Here is a 24,507-nt window from a genome sequence, read left to right on the forward strand (position 1 = left end):
AGAGTTTACAGTTTTTTAATAAGATTTTTTACAATCTTATCAATACTTTTCTTACAAATATGTAATTTCCTGAAACAATCCTACTTTTCTGGCATATTTGAACGAGACAACACTTATATCTGAATAAAATCACAATCTCTTTATAAGTGTGTTAATCCTTTTCTGGTTCGTTGTTAATGTATTTTTATTATAACATTAAGTGATTGTCTGTGAACTGCTGTAACCTTTAATGAGGTTTTTGGTGAATGACGCAATCAAATCACAAAATACAAGACAAATACACCAACTTTTATTTGCTCAAAATAGATTTATTCAAAACCAGTTTCTCATTTAAGATTTCAAACTTCTTTGTTATTTACATGAGAAATCATGTCAAAAACATTTATCTATGACCTCCCTTTACATTTTTTTCATTTCATAAGTTCTAAAGGAGTAAAATAAAATAAAATAGAAACAAGACTTTACAAAGTGGACTTTAAAAATGGTATGCTGCTCTTCAACAAACACAAAACCTGACAAACACCAAAACCACTGCTTGTGACAGACACTTTTTTCTGATCAGTTGAAAGGTGTCAAAGAACAGGAAACAGGTGCATCATATCCGTTAGTTTGTTTCAAATCTCTCTCATTGTCGCTTGCAGCTGCTCATGTCTCTACAGGCTAACAGTAATACTTACAAATGTTGTGTAATATGCGAACTGAGTATTCAAAATACTTTGGTTCGGTTTGGAAGTGACTGTCCACGGATTTGCATTGAAGATGCAAATTTAAGTTTAGATCTGTCAATATAAACCATGAGACAATGTTTTGTTAACATTACCAATGTCACCAAACCATTTACTAACCTGGCAGTTCCAAGTTTAGCAAGGCTGCTTTTTGGCAACACGATTTTCAGAGTATTGAAGTCCCACAATTTGTCTAGTATAGCCAACATTGTCATGTAGTTATATTATCCAAAGAAATAATTTCATACTTCATCGTTAAATCTAGCTCCATAAAGAGGACATACAGCAAACAGCCACAACATTAAAATCTGACAGCTGATTATCTAGTTACAGTGACAGCCATCAAGAAGTGGGATGTGTTAGGCAGCCAGTGAACACTCAGTTCTTGAAGTTGATTCATGTTTGCTTTTTCATCATTTTGACGGCCTGATGTGTGTGAATAATTTACCTGCAGAAGAAATAGCACCAGGAAGGACTATGAGAAAATAAAGCAAGCCAGCTAGAACAGTGCAAAGCTCTCTGGTAAAACTTAGGTCCTGGTATTCAGGTAGACTTTAGTTTGACATGTTCCACTTACCTAAAGATTGTTGCAGGCAGCATTCCCTGGTGGCAGTGGTCTCCCTCACCAGGGGAATGTGCCCTGGCACACAACAATCATCACAAAGTTCAAGGTGTTGACTTGGTCTCCATCAAGCAACTGTGTGACGTCATGAAAAGAAAAATCCATGAAAATGAATCTGATGCTGCCGATGGGCGGCTGTGGATCAGGAGGTCGGTAGTTCAATCTCCAGCAACTCCTGTCTGCACGAGGAAGTGTCCTTGAGCAAGATACTGAGCCCCAAATTTCCTCTGATGGCTTTGCTGACGGTGTATGAATGATCTAAAAATACATTGTGTACAGTAGTGCTGTGCCTGTGAATGGTGAATGTAACTTGTGCTATAAAGCGCTATGAAAGAAAAAGCCCCAGTGGAAACCTTGCAGCGATGGATCAAATCTATTCTGGCTCCATAAAGGTGACCTTCACAATAAGAGGCAAGTGGTTGTCTGAGTTCATGTTTATATTGTGGATGGCTGTGCATCTTATGTTCTATTTAACATATCTAGAAACAACAGTTTTGCAAAGTTGAGACTTGTTATTCCTCTGACTAATGGAGTTAAACAGATTCAAAAGACATCAAGACTATTTAATTACAGCTAACTTTGATTTCTTCAGTTTCACAGAGTACTTGCTTTGTTAGTCATTTTTAAACTTGTTGACGCATAAGATCTGAAAACATAGATGTTGCACTAGTGAGCTGGTTCATATGAAATAGTCGTATCTTGTAAGCTGATGTGGGCAATAATAAAAACTTAAATTGATCATTACATCAATGATGCTATTTAAAATGGCATAAGCCTGTGTGAAGGAGATTTCATTATTTTGGCCAGCGGCAGTTAAGATGTCATTAATCTGCATTAATCTGAATGGAGCAGTTGGTGAAAACGAGTGCGCAGGATGGCAGCAGGACGGCCAGTGAGCGACGCAGACTAGGAATAGGATCATTCATGTCCTGTGCCTTGTTGTCCTCATTGCTGCTTTCTTCATCTGCAGCTTCCTCACCTTCCTGCTCTTCTTCACCACCACCCTCCCCTTCCAACACTGGTGGACCCTGCCGAGGCTGGAAGGTCACGTCCAAAAACTCCAGCTGGCAAAGACCCCGGAGCATCCGGCAGCTCCGGACTATCTGCATCTCGCTGAGGGTGCAAGCCCACAGGCACAGACTCTTCAGGTCCTTCAGGCGGCTGGCACAGAGCAGGCCCGGCCCCACCTCTTTACCACCCAGCCTCAGTTCCTCCAGTCCGAGCCATCCTGCCCCTAAACCCAAGGAGGCCATCTGTAACTGGTAACCCTGCCGCCCAGTGATGCCTATTTCCAGAAACTTGAGCCTGTAGAGCCCTTCGACACCACAGACGCCCTCCTTGGCAGCACAGTTCCTGAGCCCATTGGCAGTGACGCGAAACGTGTCTCGCAGCTCCAGTCGATGGAGCCTCTCCCATGATATCAGACTCTGCAGGTGCTGGTCCGTGAAAGAGGGAACATTGTTGAGGACTAAGGTCTCAATAGGAATCCCTGATGGAGAGCCAAGCTTTTTTCCTTTCTTATCCTGTCCTTGCCGTTGAGCACCAACACTGGATGTGGCTTCTGCTCTTTCTTGGGCAGGTGAAGAAGGCAGTGCCTGGTTGAAAAAGCTGCGAGGCAGCTCACAACCACGCAGCTCCAGCACCTTTAAAGATGGAGGTAGGACCTGGCAGCTGGACAGGCTTCTCAGGTCTGCGTGCAGGAGGTAGAGCTTACTCAGCCGAGGGCACTTTGTGGCCAAAGCTTTTAGCCAAGACTCAGAGAGAAAGGTGCCGCCTCGGGCCGAGAGCAGCAAACCACGCAACCGTAGGCACCTTAGTCCACAACCCAGATACTGACGCAGCAGGACCCAAAGAATACGGGACGTCACCTTACACACAGTGGACAGTCCATGAATATGTGTGTGTATTGAGAGTGGAGAGTGGGAGGCAAAACAGAGAATATGTCAATAATTTCACAGACACACACAAGCCATCTGTTATAGTGTTTACTTCAAAAGAGGTTTAAGGCAAGATACACACTAAGGTATTTCAAAGTGATTGAAAATACTACATTAAACATTACTATTCACAATAAACATTAGAGATTATTTGAAAAAACACACAAGAGATATAAATACATGGCAGGATGAGATGTAACTGCATTGAAATCAACTCTGTGGTGCAGAGAGTGAAGCTGTCTCAATGTTTAGTCTGGACCATGGAAGTCATAAGAAAAGCCGTAAGTGGTCAAAGAAGGTCAGAGACATATTTTATGTAAGAGTCCTCCAACTCTTTTATACAATGACCCACTGGAAAACATAAACCTGAACATTTAAGTAAAGTATTCAGGATCCTTGTTTTTGTTTCTCAGGTCGTTTGTGTTGAACACACTATAAAGATTAGACAGGACCGATCGTAACTCAGAACGTAGCGTAAAGGTCATCAAAATGTAAATGTCAGTTTTGAGTTTGTAAATTTAATATATTCCAAGCCTTAAACAGACATGATTTGTCCATAATACCATGATTCTTGGAGGCTCTGTTGTCAGTGATTTATTGTGAGCGACAAAGTTACTCAGGGATTTTTGACTTAAAGGCTTTCAGTCACTCTCAGGTTTTCTTCTTTATCACCAAATAAAATGGGGAAGTTGTTGAAGCACCTGGTTTTGTGTGAGAAATGTGTCTATTGTTGTGTGGCTGTGTCTACACACCATGACGTATGACAAGATCAATGAAAAAGACCACACTGTCAGTAACTTACTCCTTTCCAGGCGGTCAGGTCGACAAACCTCCACAGCCGCTGGTCTTTAACGAGGCGTTTCCATCTCTTGCACACTCTGGGGAAGTGAACACAACAAACAATGTCATCATGTGACTGGAGTCCGTCCGAACAAAGACAGAGGTGGCAGGTTTCTGTCTCACAGGACGAGTATCTGGTTGAAAAAGGGTAAAAGCCTATGACAGCAGGGTTACATGTGTCTCACCGTCCAGCTCGGACGAGTTCCCTCACGCTCAGGAACGACAGCACGTCTATCAGGATGTTCTCGGGGAAGTAGTCCAGGTTACAGCTTTTAAATTCTTCCATTTTGTAAACAAAACTCCTCCGGACCCCTCGACACGGCACTAATAACGCGACGCACCGCGGTTGCGCACAAACCAACAATTCCCCCGGAAACAGCTACCCGATGACACTCGGCCCTAGCGGAAATAACCGGATGAATTAAATATAAATGTTTTATTGCTTAACGTTACGTGTGTGCGTTCAAATCTTCAGCATTCGTCTTAATGTAAACAAGGTGTAAATATATGACAATAATAATGTGGCAGCGCTTCTTTTAAAACACCCGGATGTGAGACGTGAGTGTTGGGAAAGACATCAAGGAACAAACATCATCTTCTAATGAACTGCTTAAGAGAAACAGGAAGAAAAATAAAAAAGACATTTCAATTTTGTTTTGTTTTGTTTTGTCTGCTGCCGATCCAGTGCTCCACACTCCAGTCCAGAAGAGGGCAGTAATGCGCCTATAAGCTGGTTTGCCATCCGCCAATTAACATAATATTAATCATTATTATTATTAGAAAATGAAGAACATCATAAAGAGAGGTTGAAAGGGAAGGTGGCAGAAGCAATGGGGGGAAGAAACAGGAAAGGATGATGGATTTACCAAATTCTAAGTATTCTTTTTGCAAACAGTACTTTGCAGAAAAATAGGGGGAAAATGGTAAATATGATTATTGTGGGCAAGAGGAAACAGCTCCTCATGTCACTCTCAATAAATATGAGCAAGAAAGAAGTCATCTAATTGTAACCCTTGGCAAAATAAAAGTACATTTTGATTTAGGAGACGTTCTGTTATTGAATACTTGTTCATTATCTAAGAAAAACTAATATAATTTAAAGTATACGTGTTTTTTCTCAATAGAATAGATAATATAGTTATAATTTATATTTATTAAATCTCCAATTTCATATTTTAAGTAGTATTCTTGCACTATTTTTAAACACACCGACATCTGCTGTACTATAATTGTACAGGTGCATGTTATGTCTATCTATCTATCTATCTATCTATCTATCTATCTATCTATCTATCTATCTATCTATCTATCTATCTATCTATCTATCTATCTATCTATCTATCTATCTATCTATCTTTCCTGATGCACACTCCACACCAGCAGGTGGCAGCAATGCCTCAAATCCTTGTTCACCAACCGCCAGTAAAACCCAAAAGAAGAATAAGTAGACGTTGATGACGTCAACACTGCACTGCGCCTGCGCGGATTACCGGACAAGATGGCGACCAGCAATGGTGGAGGAATGGAAGTGGATGGGGCAGGCGAGTATTTTCTCACTTATCTCCCTGTTTCTGCCTGACACCGACATGAAGCTGTACTGGGAAGGACACGTGTTTCGCACCGCAGTGCTTCCGGAGACCGTTAGAGCCGATCTGCCGCTGGAGGCCGCGGGCTGCTCGGTGTGCGCGGGTCTGACGTGAAGCAAATCTCATGTAGAAATGTGTCAACAAATGAATCACTTCGGATGTGAGATCGGTTCTTTTCTCGCGTTTCTCTACATCGTGAATCGGTGAAGTCCACCTGAATCCGTCCGCCCACGTGGGTTCACATATAAACTCTTATCACTGAGCCACAACAATGACCACATGTCAAAATACAGATGTTGAGCCTAAGTAGCAGCACATCTGCACCGGTCGTTGTTTAAACATCCACCCAGACCTGGTTCAAGATGTATAAACTGTTAGTTACTCGTGTCTGACCAGGTTTTCTACATTAAACTCCAAGGCTGGGTGATATGGTTAAAAATATATTGAGATAAACATGTTCATCAGTCAATATCGACAAATGTCCTGATAAATTAAAGACAGTGGTTTGCTTCTCAGTGGAGGTTGTGGTCTTAAACTCTTTACGATCACAGGATGACAAACAATTAATACACGTGAGGTGGATCCTCACTGTGCTTAAAGCACAAGCAACATATCGGTTGATATATTGTTATTGATGAACATTATATTGATGTTGTTCTATTGTCCGGCCCCAGTATCATATTTTAAACCCTTTAATTCACCTCCATTCATTTTCTCTCCAGAGTTCATGTAAATCTTGTTTATTTTAACAGTTTATATGATTGACACAATATCTTTTACTTCATTATAAAGTCCTTTTCTCCTGTGTTAGAGTCCTACAGGTCAGCAAGTAGCTCCACACTAGTGGGAATATCAATAAATGACAGCTAATGGCTCTTAGTTGGTATTTAATAAGGAAAACCTATGGTGGGTCAACAGACTTTTTGATAAACAAGAAGTTATAATGTAGAGCTTTTAATGAAACGGTTTCAGAGAGGAGCTGATGCAACTTCATGATCATTTTGCAGTTTTCAGTTTGTGTGCTGCTGTTGACCTTTATTAAAAAGAACATGTGTGTCTACTGGTCAACAGTGCCACAAACTACATCCTCCAGAATCCTCAAACCGTTAAATCATCACAAAAGGTGCTTTACAACTTCCCAGATCCCGGGATGACTTTCTCACATCTTGTTCTGCTGAACCAAAGATCCAAAGTTAAATCTATTTGTGATTGTAAATCCTCAGATTTGAGAAGCTGGAGCCAGTAATTATTTTGAATCTTTGTTTGATAAATTACTTAAAGAATGAATCAAGTATTAAACAAATGTCAAAAAAATCTATGAATTGACTTTTGTATTGTCGCTGTTGCTGTATTGTAAAGGTCGTATTTTGTGTGTGTGTCTGTGTGACTGTAGCCAGCCCCAGTGTTATGGCCGCAGGCGTCACCGGGAGCGTCTCTGTGGCCTTACATCCTCTGGTTATCCTCAACATATCCGACCACTGGATACGTATCCGCTCACAAGAGGGACAACCAATGCAGGGTACGTATGATACGCTCTGCAGGAATAACGGCACATCATAAACCAGTGCAGAGCTCATCACATGTTCTGCAACTGAACGTAATGAAACGGCTCATTTGGTTTTCTCTCCTGCTCAGTGATCGGGGCCCTGATAGGGAAGCAGGAGGGTAGGAACATCGAGGTGATGAACTCCTTTGAGTTGCTGTCTACAACCGTAGATGAACGAGTGCATATTGACAAGGAGTATTACTACACCAAGGAAGAACAATGTAAGGGCTGTGTTAATCAGTTATTGATAAATAAGTGTCAGTGAAATGTGGCTGTAATTCTTCTGTAACATTGAATGGGATCTCTCAGTTAAACAGGTTTTCAAAGAAATGGAGTTCTTGGGTTGGTACGCCACAGGCGGTCCTCCTGAGCAGTCCGACATCCACATCCACAAGCAGGTAGGAATAAGTTACAGCTACAACATGTTCAGTAAATATGAATGAAGGCAGAAGATGAACAACCTGAGATCATCACATTTTCAGTCAGTGGCACATGGCTCGATTATTTGATGTTGTGCTCAGCACCCGTTCTACCTGTTATTTCCTTCCTCTCTCTCAGGTGTGTGAGATCATTGAGAGCCCTCTCTTCCTCAAACTCAACCCGCTGACCAAACACACCGACGTGAGTTTCCCTGCATTCTAAATCCCTTCAGGAATTCAACAACTGCTCGATTATGTTCCACATTCAGATCCAGCTGCTCGAAAACAACATGTTCTCTCTTCTTTCAGCTGCCTGTTAGTGTTTATGAATCTGTGATTGACATCATCAATGGCGAGGTACGATATATATATATACACAATATCAAAATATTTTTTCTTATGCAGTAACCGGTTTTCTCTGAACAATCCGCTTTAACTCATGTGTGTGTTTTATTTCTGCCCAGGCGACCATGTTGTTTGCTGAGCTGACGTACACTCTGGCCACAGAGGAAGCGGAGAGAATCGGTGTCGACCACGTAGCTCGAATGACGGCCACCGGCACAGGAGAGAACTCCACAGGTTTGTCGACAGAATCGTAACCACAGCTCTGCTGCTTGAAATGTTAATGACAGTGAGTGAGCTCACCTTCTCTCCAGTGTCCTGTTGGAAACCTTCTCACTAGTTTCTAAAGCCGCCTGTTTGTAGGAATGTTTATTTAACAGTTACCAGTAAAAGCCCTTATCTCCACTCTTATCTCAGACTGGTCACAAATCCAAATCAAATGGTTATTACAGCTTGTACGCACAATGTCTTACAATGAGCATTCTTGTACAGATTGTGACAGATTATGGCGATTATGTATAAAGTCTAATTCCTAGGGAGTACCGAATGAATTTTAATAATTGTAGATAATTGTGAAGCACATTACATGCGCCCCTATTCCATTCAAATAAATAATCAGAAGCACATTATGTTATACTTAACGTAAAAAACATTTTTAATGTCGTGGAAAATGAATTCTGCTTCAAACATTTTTAACTCTGGTGTTTTTTTATGTCTGTTAGTGGCTGAACACCTCATAGCGCAGCACAGTGCGATAAAGATGCTCCACAGTCGGGTGAGGATCATTCTCGAGTACGTCAAAGCCGTGGAATCAGGTGAGTGGACTGACTGGTTTTTTTTAATGATGCACTGAGAACAAAGAATGTGGAAATATGTCTGGAAAACATCTGTTTCTAAATTAGATGTTCCCTTCCGCACTTTTACACCATTCAGTGAGGCCCCACTTTGAACGCAGCACCATAATTACCAGCCTCAGTTTGATAGCATCATCTCAGCTCTTTTTTTTTATTGTCTCTTCATAACAAGCTCTGTCTTTTTCTCTCCCCCCTCTGCCTTCATGCACTGCAGGAGAGGTGCCATTCAACCATGAGATCCTTCGAGAAGCAAACGCCCTGTGTCATAGACTGCCGGTCCTCAGCACCATCAAATTTAAAACTGACTTCTACGATGTAAGCAACCTTTTAGTCTCACGTACACATTTAATGACTATTTTTTAATATTAGTTGGTTTTTATCAAAATATCAGATTTTAAGTAGACTTGGATGATTCTGGTGAAGATGATGACTTGGTATCTGTCGTGCTTTTGGCGATAAGGCCAGTGTTGATATGCTGTAAACAAAAACATGTGCTTTCCTTAGTGGAAAATATGTGTCATGTCCTGCCTCCTGCAGCTCTGCCCAGCAGCCACCGCTCCCCTTATTGCTCTGGATATTTTCCCGTCTATCTCCTGCTACATTTTTCATATGTAAAAGCAAACTGAGAAAGAAAATGTCCTGAAAATTGGGCCCGGACATTTTGCAGAGTTCTTTTCTGAAAACAGTTTATTACACTCAGCCTCAGGCCCATTTATCCTGACTGAAAATAGAAATCCTTTGAAACAGATATATCGTTTCTGAGTCTGATGATTCTCTTGAAATAAATGTTTTCTGCTCCTTTTGGTCTGGATGAAGACAAGACAGTAGTTTGAGAGGATTGAAGTGAATCCTGATAACAAACGCTTCCTGTAACTGTGCCTCTGTTTTCCCTGCAGCAATGTAATGACGTGGGCCTCATGGCCTACTTAGGAACCATCACCAAGACCTGCAACAGTATGAACCAGTTCATCAACAAGTTCAACGTCCTGTACGACAGACAGGGCATCGGCCGGAGGATGAGAGGACTCTTCTTTTGAGCTGGCGGTCAGCTGAGCCAGAGACAAACAAGCACTGCAGTTTAATTTCTCTGTTTCGTCTTTTTCTTTTCTTTTTGGTTCGTATGTATTTTGGTTAGCTAAGACAAACTCATAACCAACAGTAGCTTTTCAAACCAGTTTACCATTTTCAATAACAACCACGAGTGTATCCAAGAGCACTTAATTACGCCGATCAGTAAGAGATTTGTACAAAACTCTCGGGTCAACACAGGAATGAATCCACTGTACATGATCGTTATATTATTTTACCCTGTTTGTTTTATCGTTTCTGTTTGTAATAAATGATCTGCTGATTTTCTTCATGGGACTTTAGTTTGTCTTCTTCCTGAATTTAAGTGATGATAAACGGCGTAGACATAGACACAGAACACGACTCGTAAAAACGTCAGACCTGCACTTTTAAATGAGCCTGTGAAAGTACAGTAACTATGTGGAGCGCTGCTTTAGCTTCAGGTTTATTGTCAGGAGTGTTTGCAGTTAGCTGGTCCCTTGAAGTGTGTCCCCGCTGTGCGATCGCCTCGGGAGGTTCTGGAATGATGGGCATAGGCAGCAGGAAGGGGGGGGGGGGCAGTTATGGCTGCAGAGTCGGAGGTCTAACTGGAGTCAGCATTTACATAAACCAGGTGTAATGACCCCCTGCATACCACACGTCGACTTTACTGGTCTGCTCCCACCTGCCATGTGGCAACAGCTTCCTCTTTGGGTTTTCATGCAGTGTTGTGAAAACATATTCAAGGACCAAATACTTCTCGGTACAGTTTTGTAACATTTTATTTGTCATTAATCCAAAATACATCATTTGCATTACATGCTTGTGTTGACTGCTTTCTTACATGCTGACATTTAATATGTCAAGTTGTCACTTTACTGAGGTTCAAACAAATATTGCAACTTATCAATGCTTTTGCTTTTTCTGTGACGGTGCAGTCGCAGGGAAGCTGCAAGATAAAAACGGCAAAAATGTGGAACTTGTGCTACTTAAATGTTTTCAATGAAAAGTCTTGTGTTTCCTCCGACACCTCCCAGACGTTTTACTGGCTGGCCTCCGCAGCCTCATCAGCAGGTTCAGAAGGATCCACAGGCTCGGGGTACTTGAAGCGGACCGGGTCGTACAGCTCGTCCCTGGGGTCGTAGGGCATAGGGTAGTAAGGGTAAGGGTAGAATTTAGTTTTCTTCTCGATGGGTGCAGGAGGTGCTGGTTCCTCCTTCTTCTCCTCCATAGGTGGTGGTGGTGGTGGGACCAAACCCTTCCCTTTCATAGGCCTGGGTGGGCTGTCCACCAGGCAGTCGGGGTCCCAGTAGGGGTCACAGTCGTACTCCATGCCCTTGAAGGTGCGGACGGGGGCAGGGCCAGACTTGACGAGGACCGGTGGAGGCGGTAGGACAAACTTCTTCGGTGGAAGAGGTTGAAGCACTGCCACAGGGGCGGGTGCAGCCTTCTGAGGGGTGCAGTGGGGGTGGATGCGGGGGTCGCAGAGAACTGGAATGGCGCCGCTGGGCAGGTAGACGATGTGGGGCTTGCAGAGCGGATCCTTCTTGTTGCACAGATAGAGCACATCGGCCTGGGACATAGATGGAGCAGCGGGGAGAGGAGGGGGGGTCACTGGGGGCGCGGTGGGCCTCGGGACCCCTTTCATCGGAGGTGGAGGAGGAACCCCTTTCATCGGAGGTGGAGGAGCAACCCCTTTCATGGGAGGTGGAGGAGGAAGCCCCAGCTTGTTCTGGTAATAGGAGGCATTGGGGCCGTAGGTCTGCTCCAGTTGCCTCATCTGCTGGTAGAGCATCCGCAGTTTGTCGATCTCATAGAGCTGAGAGGTGGGACCATAAGGAAAAAACACTCATTGTATAATATTAATAATAATACATAAAAATAACAATCAACTCACCTGTAGAGAGTAAAAAGATTGAATAAATCAGTGAGTTCCATATTTTTCAACTCTGTTTTCATTTGTTTATTTGAGCAGAAAGATTATATAAAATCAGATTATTTATATTTTGAAAACAAATTTCTTTTGAGCAAAAAATGAAATTGAATGTGCAGTGAGGTGTCTTTGCAAAATTAGTTCTTCTTTTCTCCATCTTACAGAAACCAGGCAACCAGAATGAGAAGTTTGAAGCCCAGAGGCGGTGTGCCCACTTGTCCACAGCACCATATCCTGACATGTAGCCTATAGACTCTTGTGTCTTACCCCCTCAGTGTGTCCGATGCTGCTGTAGTATCTGTAATAAGCCTGGAAGTCGGGGTTTCCTCGGTGCCATCTGGGGTCTGCGTTGCGTTTGGGTCTGGAGTGAGTCAGGAAGCTGTTTGCCTGCTCTGAGGCGATGTTAACGTGACTGACAGGAACCATCTCTGTTGACAGAAGAGTCGATCACTTTCCAGTTACTGCTGCACAGAGGGACAAAGAGTTGACTTTTAAACTGAAAAGAGATTTTAAGCTCAGAAGTTACCGTCCTGCTCGATGGAGTTCAGTAATGATTTGGCCTCCATCAGCACTGGGAGAGGAAACAAAACGTGTGTTAGATGTTAATGTCCCAGAATCATGAGACAATTACTTTTCAACAGTTGTACAATAAAGAATTAGAAACTGACCTGGAAGCAGCATCAGACAGCTGAGAGCCCCCCCCAGCCATAATGTCGAAATCATCTTGAACCACTGATACAGGAAGAAAAACATGTTGCTTGAGAAAAAATTTAAAGTTCACACAAAATACTTGTTTTCTTATTATTAAAGTAAAAATTAGACATAGAAAATGTATTTACAATATTGATCCAACATTATTCACATAGTTAGAGAAGTTTTAAAAGGTAAAGAAGCAGACTTTTGATTTTCTTACTCAAATTGAGGCTGTGTAAGATTGAACAAAAATGTTTTACACAAAATAAAATAACTCTTGAATGATTGATTTTAAGAAGACTTGTCTCCAGGTTAATCTATTAGGTTCCTGTGAAATGTGATAAAAAGCGGTTACACCATGTTAACTGACTACCATCCAGTTTCTAGTTCATGATGCTGAACACCTCGGTCCCATCCGTCCATGTGTCACTCACCTGGCTCAGGAGGCTGTGTTCACTGGACCAACGGGGCTGACTGGGTTAAATACAGAAGCCAGTGTCAGTCACACTGACACATCAATCTCCCGTCCAATGGGATTTCACCGAACCTGAGACCGAGCTCTGGTCCCCGCCTCTCTCTTTAATACTGTTTAATATGAGGCCCTCTGGCGCCAATTAAGAAAAAACAAGCCCCCGGACTTTAGCAGCAGAGTCATAAAGAGAACAGACTTCAAATGGAAACTCCCCCATTAAGTCTGAGAGGAAAGCATCACCTGCTGGGACGACTGCAACCGTGGGGAAAATCCTGCCGACTAACACAATATCTCAGCCAAACAAAAAAACAGCAAAGCATCACAGATGACAACTCAAACAACCTCGACGTAGACATGAGTCCTAATGAGGATTCTGAAACACTCACAGCTCCTGAAGGTGCTTGTTTCTTTACCCAGAGAACACCTGCTTTAACAAAGAGTGGCTATCATCTTCCTTTGGGTCTGAACATGTCCACGATAAAAAAAGTGCTTAAATTTAAACTGCATTCTTACAGGAGGCCGTCATACAGGAAATGTGACACGTCTCAACCTCACTGCATGTGATGCACAGTCCCTGGGTTAAACTACTTTAAGAAAGTGTTTTAAACATGATACATGGTGCTAACATATACACAAGGTGAGTTGAAAGTAGCCTATAATGACTGTCCTAGGTTATTCCTGAAGAAACCCAGGAGTACTAGAGCCAGTGAGCTGTACTGTAATATGGGTCTAACCACCTTCATGCCCTTGCTGAGGAACCTTTCTTTTAAGTTTATGAGTCGGCTGGACCACTCTACACATTTTATAATTGATCTGATGACAGACCCTGGCCGCAGCTCTGTCAAGTACACATCTAAGATCTGGGAGCACTGGCATGAGTGCCTTTTTTAGCCCTTCTTTTCTTGTATATTTCTATGTAATTTATTGTTTTTTTTACCATGTGAGCCTTGAGCCTGTACAAAAGTTTACATATATAACAAAGGCAGTTTTTACATTGTTTTTGTGTCTGATCAATCAACACAATTCTCATATGATGCACCATGATGTTGCATCATCTAAAAAACAAACTAGACTCAATAACATCAGTCTCTAAATGTGGTTTTCTCATCATGATTTGTAATTATTTCCAGACAAATTGGTGAAACTGTAAAAAAAAAACTTTCCTGTGATGTTAAAGTAATAAAAACTGAGGGGAAAAATTACATCCGGCCCCAAAATGTTATGGTTTTTTCTTGGCTTCCTTCCACCAAGTTTAGTGGAAATCTTTCTGGTAGTTTTTGTTGGATCCTGCTAATGAACAAACAGACAGAGGGGATAAAACCAGCTGCTCCTCAGCAGTGTCTCCATCTTGATCAACAATATCCTACATGTACATTCATGCATCAGCAATAATCTATTAAATTGAATAAGCCTAATAATGACAAGCACTTTCTATGCACAGTTGATACCCTCAAGCTTTCTTTGCTGATACAACTTTTCAAACACAGGCCTTCTAATTGAGTTTTTGTTTTACATCACAGAGGATCGACTTTGGTGTTAAACTCTACAAAAGGGCTTTTTTTTCTCCAACTCTTTTTATAGAAAGTGAACGATGATGGAAACAGCGTCTGGTTTCAGCTCCTTGTTCTGTTTTACAAGGAAGGTGTGTGAGGTGTTAGTGAAAGCTGCAATAAGGTCAACAGAGCTGCTCCAGTAACATACTGGCACCAGAGCTCTGTTTCAGATTTAACAGGTTCAACAAACACTGAAGGTGAAACTTCAGCAGGCGGGTTCATAGTGTTGTGAGGACAATGACTGGATCGAGAGATCGACCTGTGCGCTGACTGATTATTATAAGTTATTTGAGTAAAAATTATTCTTGGGTAATAATGTGCAAATAGGATTTTAATTCTCAGCATATAAATGTGCTCTGATGAATGAAAGAGGCATTTTCAGGAATGACAGGAGGACAGAGAATGTGAGGGTTTGTTAAAACACATTAGGTCACCACAGTGACTGACTCAGGGTTAAGTCTCAGCATTTGACACCTAAATGAAAAGCAAACTCACTAAAACTAACTCTCTGGAGTATCTTCAGGTGCTTGTGAGACGTTCATATGCACACACACACACAACAAAAAGAACCAAATGCAGTTTGTGAATGAACGATCAATTTATTTGAAGGGGAATCACAATACAAGGCTCAACTGTTCTTTCTCTTGCCCGTTTGGATTTTAAAATGTACAGAAATAATCCACTTCAGCAGAAGCTTTAAACTCTAAACTGCAGATCATAAAATAACAAGTTCTGACACATATTTACAAGTGTTTTACTGGTGAACAGGAATCTTAAAACACTGAGTCTCCAACAGCAGAATTCTTGCAAAGAGAGTAGAGCTTAGAATCGTTCAGGTTCTGTTCGACTTGCTTGAGAAAATGCTGAAGGAGGAAAAAAAGAGCCTCAATAGAAGTCTGTAGAAAACAAAGAGTTTTCCCCTCGGGTGGCTGAAGCACAGCGTGCGTGAAGACGTGTCCCAGGTTCCTCAGACGAAGGTGATTCGACTGCGGGCCTGGTTGAGCTGCCACACGTTCAGCTCCTCGTACTCCTCCAGGGCCTCCTGGAACTGGTCGGGGGTGAAGCCACGAGTGACACAGCGCTGCTCTGCCTCGGCCATGCGGACCACGCCGCCAGCTCCGCCGCGGCCGACCACGCCCTCTGTGGCGAGCTCACGAACCAGAGAGAAGATGACATCAGCCGGTCTCTGGGCCCTGTACAGGAAGAAGGACAATTCTCACTTTTAGACACGGGTAGAACAAACCTGTTAGCTGACAAGGAGATGAGTTGATAGATTCATCTATTTTTTTGGTATTGTAAAAGGGGGCAGTTTGAGGTTTTTATTTATTAGTTATATTTTTGGGCATTTTTCCAACTTTGGACAAGAAAGTAAATAAAACACAAACTCCTAAAACATCAAACTACTTTAACGGCTTCAGGAGAAACATGGCTCTTCCCATCGCCATAAAAAGCCTCTTGGAAGTTTTCGAGTGCCTCTTCGAGATCAGTTTATGGTAAAGGGGCATGAACATGTAGGACGTCTGGACGCCTGCCTCGGTGAACATGCTGCCGTGAGAACAGAGCTCTATAAAACCAAGAGACGTTTTACAGCTTCCTGCAGGATATACAGCCTCTGTTACAGGAATATGAGAGACTCGTAAAGACGACCACATCCGGTCACTCGCGATGGGCGGAGCTGCCGTTGACTTCACGTCGTCTGAGTTTCCGGTGTGAACACTGACCTTGTGGTGCTGGACTTGTCAGCTTGTAGCGAGTCCTTTGACATCTCCATCAGTCTCATGGCCTCGTTGACGTCCTCCTTTTCCACAGTGTCCATCATACGAAGACGAGCCTGGGGAGGGAGGAGAGGAGGAGACGTCCTGAAAATCCAGTTAATTCATAAACAGGAAATTCTAGCTTGACCAAGGAGTCCATCTTGAATACGTAGGCTGCGCTGTGCCGGCACTGTCAGACCGAGACAAGTGCAATGCCCTCCGGGACGGTCGGCAATTGCCCAAGTCTCCGCCTCTCAACACCAGCAAGTCTCTCTACAAGTTGAAACTCAGACATCTGACCAAGAAATACTAAGACAGACAGAAGCTGGATACTGTAAAGATCAGGTTGTTGGATGGGACACGTTGATGACAGCTCTGGTCATGGTCAGTTTTGCATGGGTTTGCACAGCTGCACCTAAAGCACACAGGCTGACTGCCCACCCTGCAAAGCTGGTCAGGACCAGATAAACCTCAGTATGGCTCATGTAGGGTTACAAAGGTCCAACGAGGTCCAGTTGTTGTAGAGCTGTGATACATTTACTGTTCAATTCAAGCAGTTTCTTTAACACAGACATTGTTGTGGGAGCAGTTTGCCCCCTGGTGGAAACGTAAGTGGAGCACATCGCCGACGTGTTTGCCTGAAGTGCTGGTTTTGCAGTAGGTTGATGATGCTACCTGCACAAACAGCACTTTTGGCAACCAGAGGCCGAGTCAACAGATTCAACTCATTCAGGAAGAAGCAGCAGGTCTTAAAATAATTAGTTACAAAGGCATTAATACAGTTTTTACAGCTCATGGATATAGTTAAACAATATGATTAGGAAGGATTATTATCTTCAGTGTGAGGACTAGAGAGCTTCTGTCCAGCGTGAGAAATAAGTGCTCACATTGCAGTAGGCTGGGTTATCATCACTACCTGCACTGTAAGCACTTTATCTCACACTGGACTATTGAAAGCACAGGAAGATAAAAACCATATCAGTATTTTCCGTCTATATTTGGGAGCTTTCAAACGATACTGGGATTTGATCTGTGGCCAACTTAAGTGGGGGTGCATTTCTCACCAGAGCAGTGGATATACGCAGGATGGAGAGGAGGGTTCGGGCGGAGGTAAAGGTGGTGTCCTTGCTCACTCGCGCCTCTTTCCTCATCTCCACATAAGCAGCGGTGATGTAATCAGCCAATGCTTCGGGCACCACTGGCTGCCGCTTCTTACAAACACCGATGTAACGTCTGGAGAGGAATTTGAATTCATTGTTTAGTTTCTGGGTTTGGACATTGTACCGTTATAGCTCACAAGTCTTTATTATTTAAGTAAAACAGCAGTAAAGTCACTGCAGATCATCATCTTCACCTCATCAGCTTCATGTCGATGGGGGTGAAGTGAGTGGGCGGCTGGCGGCAGTGCTGGTGGACGTAGGTGATGTGCTGGGCCAGACGCAGGTCGGCTTCGGCATCCGGCTTGTCCTGGATCAGCCAGAGGAGGTCGAACCTGGAGAGCAGAGCGGCCGGCAGCTGAATGTTGGCCTCGATGCTCTTCTTGGGGTTGTAGCGGCCGTAGGCGGGGTTAGCTGCGGCTAGAATGGAGCAGCGGGCGTTGAGGGAGGTCATGATGCCGGCCTGGTGAGAAGAGACTTGTGTTTATCAACCATTATATTTAAACTTAGTAGATTTCTTAAACCACCCGTTGTGCATGTCTTTACCTTCGCAATAGAAATGGTCTGCTGCTCCATCACCTCGTGGATGGCTGTGCGGTCAGCGTCAGCCATCTTGTCAAACTCGTCGATGCAGCACACGCCCAGGTCGGCGAGCACCAGGGCTCCACCTTCCAGGGTCATTTCTCCAGTAACGGGGTCACGCATCACGGCTGCAGTCAGACCGACTCCGGATGAACCACGACCCGTTGTGTACTGACCTGAAAGTCACAGACGGCAAAATTATCAAATGAGACATGATCACAAATAGTTTGTTTGTTTTTTATTTAAAAAAAAAAATTTGCACACGAAGCCCAAACTCAGCATTTTAGCAAAAACAACCTTTACTCAGCTCGTCTCTAGTCAAACATCACACTGAGTTAATATTTTACTACGTAAAACCTAATGGAAAGAAAATGGATGACCAGATCAAATATTTAACAAGTTCCAGTACTCTACTCACTTCGAGGAGCCAGACGGTCGATGTAGCAGAGCAGCTGGGACTTTGCGACTCCGGGGTCTCCCATCAGGCAGATATTGATGCTGCCTTAAGGAGGAAGAGCAGTCCAAGTTATTACAAAATGTCAAAAGTGCAAGTATTTGAGCTGAATGTGAATCTACATACATCTATTGAGGCCTTCAAATGAAAATTTGCATAAAATGAACCTACATGTTTTAACTCATTTAACAAATCCCCTTTCCGGCCTTTGAGATCATTTGCTAATTGTCAGTTAAAAAAGTCTTGCTGGAAATGAGTTTCTAATGATATGAAGGAAGTGGGATTTAAAAGAGGGATTTATCAACATGACCCAGTGGGAATCGAAACATTTTCCCACTGATCATACTGTCGACTTTATGAAGATGCTCACCTCTGATTTTCATGCCTTTGGGAGCCTGCTCCACCCCCCCAACCAGCAGCAGCAGCAGAGCCTTCTTCACGTCTTCATGTCCGTAGATCTCTGGTGCTATGGAACCAGCTAGTTTCTCATAAAATCCTTCATCTGCAGCAGAGAAACAGTCACTTTAGTTTTATTTAAAAGAGTGAGAGGAGTATCTGCATTGGCAGGTTTTGGCAGTGATGTGGGTGGATGTTACTGAATCGCCCACACAGTCGTCGCCCCCCCCCCCCCCCCCGCACCTGTGATGCCGCGCAGCTCCTCATCATTCAGCTCCTCGTTTCCGAGCGCATCATCCTCCGTCTTGTTCATGAGGGTGATGCTGTGGGCCTCCATGTACGTCTCTGACAGAAGACCCTAAAACAAAAAATTGAGATTTTTAACATGAACTCATTCTTCCTAAAAAATAATAATAATATAACCCGTTAAGTCCCGTCTTTTTATGGGTTTGAGTCTGGGGAAACCACTCACCTGTTGCGCTTGCATGAAACCTGAGCGCAGAAGGGGCAGGAAGACGCCTGTGATGGCCACGTGGTCGCCTGGCTGAGCGAGACGGGTGTTCTCTCCACGAGCATACACAGACATGCTCCTTGGAATGTTTCCAACAGGCACTTGATCGCTCTATAAAAACACAACAATTACCCGATGAGAAAACTGGCCCCGGGTGACCTGCTTTAACACAATTGTCTGAACTATGTATTCGATTAGCTCCTCACCTGTTCCTGAATACGAATCTCCTGGAATTTCACGAACTTGGAGCCTCTGGTCTGCAGGTAGAGACGACCACCTGACTTGTTGGTGACACACTCTTGACTGGGACACATGATGAGGGGCATGAAGGAGGGAGACTGGATCTAAAGAAGCAGATTAGAGAAGACATTAGGAGACATGTCGGATCATTTCAACTCTTATCACAGGATGGGTAACAGCATCTAAACCAAACTTACTGGTTGATAAGTCTCCGCACCACATTGGTCACATGTGTATGTAGCTACTGCCATCATGGGTTTGACCTCGGTGGCGCGGGTGACGATGCCTCGAACCGGCACGAGGTGTCCAATGCTGTCGGCTCGGACATCACGCACCACTTTAGGTTTGGATGTAGTGGGAGACTTAAAGTACAGCTCGCTGTGGACGGAAGACAAAAATCATGAGAACGTAACAAATAAAGTATCACAGCTGGCATTGTATAACCAACGTAGGCCAGTAAAATGTCAACTTTGAGTCTGAACTTACAATCGCCTCATGAGTTCAGGTGGGTATTGGTTACGTGGGTCTCTGGTGTCCGCTGGGTCGCGACCCCTCTGTTCCATCATCAGCCTGTGCTCAATGTACACGTCCAGGGAATCTTTGGCCACAATCTGGATTGAACGCAAGTACAAATGTCCATTAAAAAATAACTCAATGTAATGGTTGTATTATCGATAACGACTTGGTTTTTTTTACTGCATCAACTGATCAAATCTACTCACATCTCTCTCTTTGTACTCTGGCAGCAGCTCGTGGACTGCGTCGGCGAACAGGGCGGTGTAGCGCTTGGCGTTCTCACAGACGCTCTCCACCAGCTCGGGGTCTTCCTCAGCCACATCGTCAAGATCCACAAAAATAGACACCTGCTCCCTGTGGGCCAGCGCCACCTGAACACACAGACGGGCAACTAGATCAGCCACGACCGCGTCTTCACAGATACTTATGAATAACGACTTTATAGCCAAATCCCTTTACATTGTTCTGCAGGTCTGTCCTGCCTTGTAAATACTGTTTGTATTCTGTTGACATTATAAGTGTATTGTTTTATATTTTCTTTATTCATTACTATAAACCGATATGGTAATTTCATGATCCACATTACTGTTGTAACAAATTATCCCAAACTGGAAAAATACTGACAATCTTAGAGTGTAGATAGAGTGAAATATTTATGAATAATCGAACACACGACAACTTTTATTAAGCAGATACTGGTTCTATCAGGGGAAAAAATCTAAACATTTTTTTTAAATCAAATTTGTTCTATTAAACAAAGAAGCAAAAAAACAAAAACATTAAGGGAACAAGAGAAGTGTTCAGAACATAAAGCCCCTAAATGTATTCGGTTTAAAAAAAGGAATCTGTCAACAATCCTCCCTGGGATCAGGAAAAACAGTTTCTCTGAAAGCTACGCCCATTTCTACCGTGTGTTTACTACACTTACAAGCTGGGCTCCATATTTGAACACCTTCTTCCCGTTGTCATCCTCGGTGTAGAACTCCTGCAGGAACCGTTTGCATTTGTCTGCAAAACACAAAACAAACAAAAACGGGTTAGTTTGACCTAACAGGTGAAAAAACACAAACACAGGCCACGTCCATCAGAGGTTTTGTTGTTTATCAGCTGCACCTCCACACAAAAAAGAAAATCCCTGTGTAGTCGCGTTACACGTTTATATTTCTTTGAAAGTTAAAAGCAGGTTTGTTGGTTAAACAGCTGAAGTTGATGAAAGCAGCGGCAGTGGGCCCACGCGCTGGAAGCTAACATGTTGTCCTGCGACGACCCCCCCCCCCCCCCCATTGTTGAGCAACATGGCATCCTGTAATCTCGATGAGTCACTATTGACCAAAGAAAAAGACACAACCCGACACGGACTCACCGCGCGGAGCTCATCTCGGTCCAGGGAACCTTTCCACCGGAGTTCCAGAAAGAAACACGCAACAACACGCAGCTTCGGGGCGCGAGAGAGTCAACACACAACAGACGCGCTCCATCTTTAAAAAGAGGAAAACATCCCCTGACTTCCCCAAAGACACGCAACTGAGAACAACGCGTGAATCTGCGCGTGGAGGAGGGAAACTGTCCCGGACGCGGGGCACGGATTCGAACCACCTACTTTGACGCAGCGGCGGAAAACACGCAGTTCCGCGTTTTTATTTCTCCGCTCGAGGATTGTTATTGTAAACAAAGCAGCACATGGCTTTTGTGCCCCGTCACTATTTGGATCCCTCCGCGGAGCGCGTCCGCTTGGAAAAGTAATCCCGACTGTTGTTTTCAAAAGAGCCAGTGAACCAGCCATCTTCTGACGTTAGCCTCGGTTAGCTCATCGATGCTAATCACACACATCCCCATGTTAACTACGGTGGAGACGAATCAGAGTCGAACTCCCTGACAGCGGGTTTTACGCAGTTGTTGTATTCACAGATGAAGATCGTGTGGAACTACATCTTTAGACAATCAATAAAACGGATTACAAACTGTTCCCACTTGATTAAGTTTAAATATTACTACGCTAGGTGCGTGTATAAAACGACACCTGCCCTTAAGCAAGGCGCCAAACTACATACTATCAACACCAAGAAACAGTCAAATACTAAACTAGTGTAACTCACAGCAAGAGGGGGGCGCTAACTGGCTAGCATGCTAACGTAGCAGGGGCAGCTAACTCAGTGAACGTTTAGTGATCGTGTATTTTTTTACGTTTTAAAACACTTTAAACGAGCTTAAAAAAGACACCAACTAACGTGATAAGTTCAACCAAAGCGCGGAATAGCGTCTGGTGACGTATTGACGCTACGTGCTTTTAAAAGTACACGTTGACTGCGTCCGCCGCTTTTTGCGGTGTGAAATAAAAAGGGGAATCACGAAACGAGCTAGCGTCTTTAAATCGAGGCTAACACCCGCCAAGAAGTCGGTGCAACTTTAAAAGCACGTGCACTATACATAGCTGCCCCACTGTTCTACAGCTGTTGTGTTAACAAACTTTCTAACGTGACTTTAATGCTAACAATAACTGTTTCCGCCTCCTCTGCAGCAGGAGCCGAGGCTGGTGTCGGACATGTGCTTGAACAGTGGCGCCTGCTCCTTTGTTAAAGCGGATCCATCCGGGTCACTGTCAGCAGACACACACACACACACTAACACAATGCATGACTGGGTCCTACTGAGTTCTGGAGCAGCCAGAAAAGTTTGTACAACTTCGATTTAAACTGGTTCCGCGGGTTTATTCAATATAATACACGCACACTAACACGCGTAAATTAAAATGACTGTAGTTTAAGTACAGAAACATGTTCCAGAGATAAAGCAGCTGATGGAACGAGACAGTTTGAAGCTGCACAAAATAAATTGACTAACTTCGCTTTCATCGTGCTTCTTAGTTCCTATTTAACGGGTTAGGGTTAGCTTTTCAGCGAGTTGACGGTTCACTCGTTCACATCGACCTGTTGCTGTTATTGTGAAAGTTCCCACGTTACCTTTCTCTGTCGCGTAATCCTTACGACTCATGTCTGCAGGCGGTGACGCTCAGCGGCAGTAGCGAGACTCCAGGAATCCAGAAAGATACAAAAAGAGCGGTTTAAACCGTGGGTTCGAGTCTGAGCGATAGATTCTGTGTCCGGACTCCAGCGTTCATTCACACGCAGCCTCGGCTTCTCCCTGGTCGCGATGCAAGAAGTGGCGCGAGTCTGACGTCTCCGGCGGCCAATCAGGTCGCTGCTTTCCGCATGGTGGGGCGGGATTTGTCCGTGGCGCGAAAGTTGCGGGCGACCGCGCGTCACGTGACTCGGCAGACTTCCGCCCGTTCGTCAGGAATGGCGCGAAAAGCGATGATTGGATTTCCCTCCGAGTGAGTGACCCCGAGGTGAACCGGGACCCAAGACTGGACATACAGACCTGAGACCAGTCTGAGAGGAGGAGGAGGAAAGACTCGTCCACAGAGGAGGAAGATTTCCTATTGATCATTACTTTTACATAAACCGCCATTAACACAGAGCAGACATCTACATAAACAAGACTCCTGTAAATCTCAATGTACAGGATGTTTCATGTGGTTTCATTAAACTTATATTTAGATTTGTCTGTTCGGTCTCAGTATCTTTCCATAAACATCGATGTTCACATTGTATTATTATTTATATAATTCCTTTTGGTTATAGGCTACTGCAGGTTTACTTATTTATGGGTTTACAAATTATTTATCGTCACATCCCATTTGCGGCTGTTACCTCTTTATTTACTGTCTATTTCTGTTATATTGAAAACTTCTGTGTTGTGGGTCTAATAAAGGATGGTTTTATTTTACAGGTAAATTACATATCGTGTTGATTTGGTTGGACTTAAGTAAAATCCAATCACTATTATCAAATATACATAAAAAATCCGCTTTCCATCAAAATGCGGCACAATTAAATTGTGGCACCCACAGCTAAAGAAGTGGCAAGATATTTTTTACTTCTGCAATTTGAATTTCAGTTTATCAACATAAAGCAAATAAAAACACATACAAAAACAATAACCATTTTTTATTTAGCATCTTTTAATAAACTATAAGTTTACAAATGTCAAGAACTTAAGGTGCCATCAACAGAAGTGCAAGATGTCCTGAACCTGAATTCATAATGTGGAACACAGGAGGAGACTTTCAGCCTGATGCCAGGAAACAGTGATCTAACAAAAAACATTTCTTTTTAACCATTTGGCAAGTTTCTGGAACTAAAAAAGCCAGAACTGCATCTTTGTATATTCAAAACATAAACATTTAGACATTAATTTATCAACCTTTGCCTCCAAACTTTGGAATCATCTTGCTTTTTTTCCCACCACCAACAAAATCAATGACTACA

At 43.4% G+C, this 24,507-nt stretch overlaps 4 protein-coding genes across 8 annotated transcripts; 1 reads left to right on the forward strand and 3 right to left on the reverse strand.

Moving 5' to 3' along the window:
• Positions 1-287: 287 nt before the first annotated feature.
• LOC128446024 (F-box/LRR-repeat protein 12) lies at positions 288-4,504 on the reverse strand. 2 transcript variants are annotated; one of them, XR_008339542.1, is made up of 4 exons: positions 4,310-4,504; positions 4,087-4,162; positions 1,303-3,215; positions 288-1,173 (listed from the first exon to the last, which is right to left on the reverse strand). XR_008339542.1 is itself a non-coding variant. In XM_053428974.1 (3 exons), the coding sequence occupies exons 1-3, from the start codon at positions 4,408-4,410 to the stop codon at positions 2,172-2,174; spliced, it is 1,221 nt and encodes a 406-aa protein (XP_053284949.1). In that variant the 5' UTR covers positions 4,411-4,504; the 3' UTR covers positions 288-2,171. The 2 variants fall into 2 exon arrangements, 1 of the variants encoding a protein (XP_053284949.1); XM_053428974.1 differs by having other exon boundaries at positions 288-3,215.
• A 2,563-nt stretch (positions 4,505-7,067) lies between these two features.
• cops6 (COP9 signalosome subunit 6) lies at positions 7,068-10,231 on the forward strand. The gene is made up of 9 exons (XM_053428739.1): positions 7,068-7,229; positions 7,346-7,477; positions 7,566-7,654; positions 7,815-7,877; positions 7,985-8,032; positions 8,140-8,254; positions 8,740-8,832; positions 9,086-9,186; positions 9,768-10,231. The coding sequence occupies exons 1-9, from the start codon at positions 7,118-7,120 to the stop codon at positions 9,906-9,908; spliced, it is 894 nt and encodes a 297-aa protein (XP_053284714.1). The 5' UTR covers positions 7,068-7,117; the 3' UTR covers positions 9,909-10,231.
• Positions 10,232-10,960: 729 nt separating this feature from the next.
• LOC128445625 (formin-2) lies at positions 10,961-12,604 on the reverse strand. The gene is made up of 4 exons (XM_053428372.1): positions 12,520-12,604; positions 12,378-12,422; positions 12,119-12,279; positions 10,961-11,737 (listed from the first exon to the last, which is right to left on the reverse strand). Exons 1-4 carry the CDS (start codon positions 12,602-12,604, stop codon positions 10,961-10,963), a joined length of 1,068 nt encoding a protein of 355 aa, XP_053284347.1.
• Positions 12,605-15,148: 2,544 nt separating this feature from the next.
• mcm7 (minichromosome maintenance complex component 7) lies at positions 15,149-23,357 on the reverse strand. 4 transcript variants are annotated; one of them, XM_053429454.1, is made up of 15 exons: positions 23,140-23,357; positions 21,108-21,187; positions 20,386-20,550; positions 20,150-20,274; positions 19,861-20,041; positions 19,630-19,767; positions 19,385-19,534; positions 19,156-19,270; positions 18,887-19,018; positions 18,481-18,564; positions 18,027-18,238; positions 17,678-17,943; positions 17,388-17,556; positions 16,291-16,400; positions 15,149-15,762 (listed from the first exon to the last, which is right to left on the reverse strand). In XM_053429454.1, exons 1-15 carry the CDS (start codon positions 23,168-23,170, stop codon positions 15,537-15,539), a joined length of 2,184 nt encoding a protein of 727 aa, XP_053285429.1. In that variant the 5' UTR covers positions 23,171-23,357; the 3' UTR covers positions 15,149-15,536. The 4 variants fall into 4 exon arrangements, with proteins under 4 accessions (XP_053285429.1, XP_053285431.1, XP_053285430.1 ...); XM_053429456.1 differs by lacking the exon at positions 23,140-23,357 and adding an exon at positions 21,780-22,433; XM_053429455.1 differs by lacking the exon at positions 23,140-23,357 and adding an exon at positions 21,543-21,773.
• Positions 23,358-24,507: the final 1,150 nt, after the last annotated feature.

The sequence above is a fragment of the Pleuronectes platessa genome, chromosome 8, assembly GCF_947347685.1.
Source record: "Pleuronectes platessa chromosome 8, fPlePla1.1, whole genome shotgun sequence".
In the NCBI taxonomy this organism is placed as follows: Eukaryota; Metazoa; Chordata; class Actinopteri; order Pleuronectiformes; family Pleuronectidae; genus Pleuronectes; species Pleuronectes platessa.

Coding starts and splice junctions, on each gene's coding strand:
- mcm7 (XM_053429454.1), bottom strand. CDS start 23,170: ATGAGTCGTAAGGATTACGCGACAGAGAAAG. Junction 19,535..19,629: donor AGATTCGTATTCAGGAACAG/GTGAGGAGCTAA, acceptor GTGTTTTTATAG/AGCGATCAAGTGCCTGTTGG. Junction 19,019..19,155: donor GGAGCTGCGCGGCATCACAG/GTGCGGGGGGGG, acceptor TCTCTGCTGCAG/ATGAAGGATTTTATGAGAAA.
- LOC128446024 (XM_053428974.1), bottom strand. CDS start 4,410: ATGGAAGAATTTAAAAGCTGTAACCTGGACTACTTCCCCGAGAACATC. Junction 4,163..4,309: donor GAACTCGTCCGAGCTGGACG/GTGAGACACATG, acceptor TCACTTCCCCAG/AGTGTGCAAGAGATGGAAAC. Junction 3,216..4,086: donor ACCTGACCGCCTGGAAAGGA/GTAAGTTACTGA, acceptor ACTGTGTGTAAG/GTGACGTCCCGTATTCTTTG.
- LOC128445625 (XM_053428372.1), bottom strand. CDS start 12,604: ATGTTTTTCTTCCTGTATCAGTGGTTCAAGATGATTTCGACATTATGG. Junction 12,280..12,377: donor GAACTCCATCGAGCAGGACG/GTAACTTCTGAG, acceptor TTCTGTCAACAG/AGATGGTTCCTGTCAGTCAC. Junction 11,738..12,118: donor GCATCGGACACACTGAGGGG/GTAAGACACAAG, acceptor CCCACCTCTCAG/CTCTATGAGATCGACAAACT.
- cops6 (XM_053428739.1), top strand. CDS start 7,118: ATGGCCGCAGGCGTCACCGGGAGCGTCTCTGTGGCCTTACATCCTCTG. Junction 7,655..7,814: donor ACATCCACATCCACAAGCAG/GTAGGAATAAGT, acceptor CCTCTCTCTCAG/GTGTGTGAGATCATTGAGAG. Junction 8,833..9,085: donor CGTCAAAGCCGTGGAATCAG/GTGAGTGGACTG, acceptor CATGCACTGCAG/GAGAGGTGCCATTCAACCAT.